Raw genomic sequence first — 5,471 nt, 5'->3', positions numbered from 1 at the left:
TCTCGTACTTTACTATTACTCTCCTTGTGTGCTTTTTTTTTGGGGGGGGGGGGAGGGGAGGGGAGGGGTTGGAAGTGGAGGAGGAGGAATTTTGGTCCCTTTTTTGTTCATAAATCAATTTACTCACATATTTGCTTTTGGTCCCTGCAACAAATGATATCCAATAATTTAACAAATCATAGCTACTAAACTCTGTCACCATAATTTTATGTGCTATGTATGCAAGCGGTTCGCAAGGTTGAGGGGTTACGGGACCTCGTTAACCTCGGCAAAAATTATGTATATGTATCTTACATATATTTGTACATACAGTTGGGACCTCTTAAATATTTTACTTGTGCCCCTAGGTACAAAAAGGAAGACAGAAGGAATGGTTATGGGGTCGTGCTTTGGTGTCCTTTTTTTGCTGAATGACGCGGGTTCGAGACTATCTTCAGCCTTTTCTCCGCTTTCCTATTCCTATTTTATATCGTAATTCTTTGTTTTAGTGTACTAGAGAGCTTTATTTATTACTTTTATATTTTGTTAAAGTCAATTATAGTTTAGTATTACTTAATTAATTTTATTCTCTTCAAATTCCTCCCTTAAAATTAAAAGCTTCAAATTGCAACTTATTGCTCCATAAATAAAAAAATTCAAATAATTTTGCCACAACCTTCTTCAACAATCACTGCTTTATTTATTACTTTTATATTTTATTCAATTCAAATGTAGTTTAGTATTCATGCATAATAGTCAAATTAATTAATTTTATTCTTTTTTAAATCCCTCCCTTAAAATTAAAAGCTCCAAATTACAATTTATCGGTCCACAAATAAAAATATATAGATCATTCTGCCACAACCTTCTTCAACTATCACTTTGACAAGGTAGCAGATATCCGTCAACTCCGACTCGGCAAGGAAACTAAGAGTTTGAGACTCTTTTTTAGTTCTTTGACTATTAATATGCCCTTAATCTTGATTTCTTTCGTAAGTTTTTGTTAATTTTTGAAGATTGAACACCCTTTTGATCACTAACACTTTTTTTATTTGAGAAAAAAATTAAAAATTTAAATTTTGAAACATGTTTAAATCAAACACTTTCCCTTCCCGTAGCACCCATTTTGCGAAAAACAATTTCTCTCTTTCGGTGCTTTCTCTTTCTTTAGAACTTCTTTTTGTTTATACTTGAATAATTAGTCATCATACTTATTAAGATTTCATAGAGTTGCACATCAAATTTTACTGCTAGTAATTAGTATACAGTGGTGTCCCTGTTGTGCTAAAACTTTGGGTCCGCCTCTGATTGTACCGTATTTGGCATGTTTACTACTCTTCTCTTATTTTTTTAATGTATTTTTTCTCCGTGAAAAAAAAATATTTTCTATAACACATTTTGCTTATCAAGAGTCAGTTCGACTAAATCTTGAAGTTAAATTGGATTAATGCAATTCAATATTTTAAAATTGAAATTTTGAATATTCAAAAACTATATGAAAAGTTTTACAATAAATTGTAATTTTTCTCATGTTAATATGATGAAAATAAATATTTTAAAATGTTGGTTAAAATTTATACATGTTTGACTCTCAATAAGCAAAGTGTGTTATCTAAATTGAAGTAGATGGAGTATAACATGTGGCTTAATAGTTAGAAATTCGTCGGTTTTGTATAAAACTTTTACACGCATTTATTTTTAGTTGGGCATTATGAGGAGTAAACTTAGCAATTCCTATAATTGAGCTACCAAAGGTAAATACCACATTACCCCCATGCCCTTTTAGATGAGGTAAATTCCACGATAATGTTTGGTTCGAACCAATTTTTGAATTTTCATCATAGCCAATATGATAACGTAAAATCTCTACGTTTTTTATCAAAAGAAAAATGGGTAATCATAATTCTATCCAACTCCACAAATTCAGGTCCCGAATACAGTGGATCGTGAAAGTAAACTCAAGCCAAAGAAACCAAAACTTACAAAAAAAAATTATTTTCAAACATCAAATCGATCCAAAAATACAAATTACATCAACCTCATTTTTAATCCTCCATACAAACCTAATCCTAGAATATTCAAACAACCCTAATAATCTTTCTGTAATGGCAATTCTTCCATTGCTGGTTCTAAATTTCCAACCTTAATTAAAAAGTGGAATAATTAACCAGCAATGGAAGAGCCACAATCAAAATTACCACCACCACCACCTACTCCACCTACAACTCCATTATCCCTCGTCAAGCCTTCTTCGAAAAATAATAAAAAAAGGCCCATAAAAGTCTTCAGAGCTTTTCGCAATGTGTTCCGGTCCTTCCCTATAATCACACCGGTATGTAAACTCCCTTCTCTCCCCGGCGGCCGTTTACCCGAAAATAAAACCGGCGTCACGGGCACATTATTTGGATATAGAAAAAGTCGTGTCAGCCTCTCAATTCAAGAAAACCCAGGAACTCTGCCTAATCTGGTCATTGACCTGGCCATGCAAACCAACGTGTTGCAAAAGGAAATGAGCCTCGGGATGGTGCGAATCGCATTGGAATGCGAGAAAAGACCCGATAATAACAATAATAATAATAATCATAAGGAGAAAACAAAGCTTCTTGATGAGCCATTATGGACTATGTTTGTAAATGGAAAAAAAAGTGGCTATTGTACAAAGAGAGATGCCACGGAGGAAGATCTCCATCTCATGGAGGTTCTTAAGGCGGTGTCCATGGGCGCCGGCGTGTTGCCGCCGACGAAATCCGACGTGGAAGGACACGTGGACGATGAGATGGCGTACATAAGAGCACATTTTGAACGAGTAGTGAGATCAAAAGATTCGGAAACCCTATACATGTTGAGCCCAGATGGGAATAGTGAACCTGAATTAAGTATTTTCTTTTTGAGGATATGAATTAAATTAATTACATGAAGATCAAGGGGTTATTTAAATTTAATTATATTATTTTGTAAAAATGATTTGTTAGGGTTGTAGATATATTTGTATCTTTGTAGGTGTGGGAATTTAAGAATTTGGTGTACAGGGTTAAAGCATGGAAAGGTTCTTAGGATTATCCAATTTAGATTTTTGATTTTCCTGTTTTGATTGTTGATTACTTATTCATTCAAAGTTTGATGCTTTTTTTGTTTGTTAATTTATTACCTCCAAATTGTTCTTCCTTTTACTTTCATCATTTTTTCCAGTTAATTTTTAACTCTAAAGGGCTGTCATCATTCTCCTTATAATTTTAGGAATTCTTGGATGATTTTCCTGAATTGAATTTTTTCTTCCTAAGGTTGTGATTACCTGAAATAGCAGATTTTAAGATTTTGTTAACATTGACTCTTCATATTTCAGAGCAAGAAAAGGATAGTAAGAAAAAAGTCCAGAGTCTAAAGATATCTATGTAATGCATGAATAAGGATTCGAGTAATTAATATACAACACATCTCATGAGAGAAGCATATAAATTACTCAAGAAGTTAATGCCAATAACTTTTTTTAAAAAGAAGAATATTTCTTACTGAAAAAAAATATAAAGAGCACAAGTCATCAAAATGGCCGTGCAGTTAAACTTGGTGATAAATATTTCAAACTTTTTCCACTGGGAAGAGGCTTTCATTGTAACAATAAATCCCATGGATCAAGCTCTTTTCTGAAAGCCCTTGGATTTCAAAATATCCCTAACTCTTTTTCATGACATCATAAACAAACAAATAAATTTACCTGACTCACTCGCCATGGAGAATAAAATCTCCCAATCACAAGAGCTGCAAATTCTTTTGGAATCAAATATTTTTTGCTGTTTAAAATCTAAATGTGAAGGAATTTAAATGATATGCTTCTCCCATTCTTCTTTTCTTGCTTCCGTAAAATATAAATATCCATATTTTCTCCATATAAGTACCAATTCCTGTAATTCAGGATTGCTAATTTGCCTTCCACTTCTGTTAGGTAATAAATTTCCACTATGTGATATGAGGTATTCAACGTGATAATTCTTAAATTTTCAGTTTTACCATCAAATGCTACAATGAATGCATCTCTTTCAACATAATTCAACATATAGATAACTCCACTAATGTAAACACTGCTTATAATACAAACACAAGGATGCTTGATAAATGGTGAAAAGTGCATGTTTCGAGTGTGTTTATGTATTATTTCTTGTATGAGTTGTAGAAGCTCACACCGCTTTTGAAGTGAAAATATATTCATTACGTGTTTCTTATGTGTAGGAATAAACTTGCACAGAAAAGGATCAAATGGGAGAAAAATTGGTGAAGAAAAAGCTAAAGAGAAAAGTCCCGGACAGCGAAGCGAGGTTTACTTCACCAGACTGGGACCGGAGCATAAGAAACCAGAAAAAATCACGGACAGCGAAGCGAGGTTCACTTCGCCAGACCGTGACCGGAGCAGAAAAAACCAGCTTCTCCAATCCGAAGTAGGAGAAAGAAAATCCGGCCCATTCATACCTTAGTCACTATAAATATATCAAAAAACATGATTTTAAAGGGAAATACACTACTTTGGAAGGAGAGAAGGCTTTGGGGAGGCAAGAACACGCTAAGAGCAAGAAGGAGAAAGATTCAACTTCACGTTTTTCTCTCTTTCTTCTTCTATTTCTATTATTGGTTATGAATGCTAGTATTGTAGTTTTGCATACTATTATAATAAATAGCTAATTTGTTATCTAGGGTTTTGATGGAACCTTTTGTAGAATGAATTCTTGTTATATTTTTATATTATTTTCTCTACTTGTTCAACTACGTGTTTGTTGTTGTTGATTGAATGGCCATCAATTGACTGTTCCTATTTAGTGTGTACTGCTCGAGAGAGAGTACATATTTAGGTAGTTGTTGAACAATACACTCCTAATGTATGTGAGAGATCAATACGGAGGGTCTAACGCGGGATTAGAGATAACGAAACCCTGGTGCAATCATAGTGAGCCGTGAATTAGTGCCAGTTAGTGTAGTTTGAGAGAATACGTCTAGTAAATTGTGGCAGTTGCTCGAGAGAGATACACACCCGAAGTACTCACAATCGGTAGAGAATATATAGGCGAAATTATAGAAGACTTAGCGGGAAGAATTCCGACAATTGGAAAAATCATAAGTCTAGACCTCCTTAATCTTGTCTCCAACTCTTAGTCTCCTTAGTTAATAATTTTACTGCTTTTAGGTGTAGGTGTACATATTGCTAGGTTGCATGTTTAAATTTTATTTTTGTTTTCTTGTATTTTGTTTTTTTATTTTTGGTTTACTTGTTGATTTTAAAAATATGGCATCTTGGAATTATGAGAGTTTTGATGTTGGTAATTTTACTTTTAATCCTCCTTGCGCATGTTTGTGGAGGAAACCACCCATGGCAAAATTATCAAAATATTTTTGAGAGTGAGTTATGCGCATCCACTCAATCTTATGTGTGGAATGTGTGTGATATGTGTGGTGGTCAAGATGATCACTTTCATAGTTGTGCTTATATTTCTTATCATCCTCCAACC

At 33.7% G+C, this 5,471-nt stretch overlaps 1 protein-coding gene across 1 annotated transcript; it reads left to right on the top strand.

Annotated features, from left to right (window-relative positions):
* The first annotated feature begins 1,989 nt into the window (after positions 1-1,989).
* Positions 1,990-3,119, top strand: LOC107780476 (protein MIZU-KUSSEI 1-like). Its single transcript, XM_016601026.2, has one exon. The coding sequence runs from the start codon at positions 2,153-2,155 to the stop codon at positions 2,876-2,878; it is 726 nt and encodes a 241-aa protein (XP_016456512.1). The 5' UTR covers positions 1,990-2,152; the 3' UTR covers positions 2,879-3,119.
* The last annotated feature ends 2,352 nt before the right edge of the window (positions 3,120-5,471 follow it).

The sequence above is a fragment of the Nicotiana tabacum genome, chromosome 11 (genome assembly GCF_000715075.1).
Source record: "Nicotiana tabacum cultivar K326 chromosome 11, ASM71507v2, whole genome shotgun sequence".
Taxonomy (NCBI): Eukaryota; Viridiplantae; Streptophyta; class Magnoliopsida; order Solanales; family Solanaceae; genus Nicotiana; species Nicotiana tabacum.
Note: the sequence above shows the minus strand (reverse complement) of the source record. Positions and strands in the feature narration are given on the sequence as shown.

Bases quoted from the DNA above. Each gene is read 5' to 3' on its own strand.
- LOC107780476 (XM_016601026.2), top strand. From the start codon at position 2,153: ATGGAAGAGCCACAATCAAAATTACCACCACCACCACCTACTCCACCT.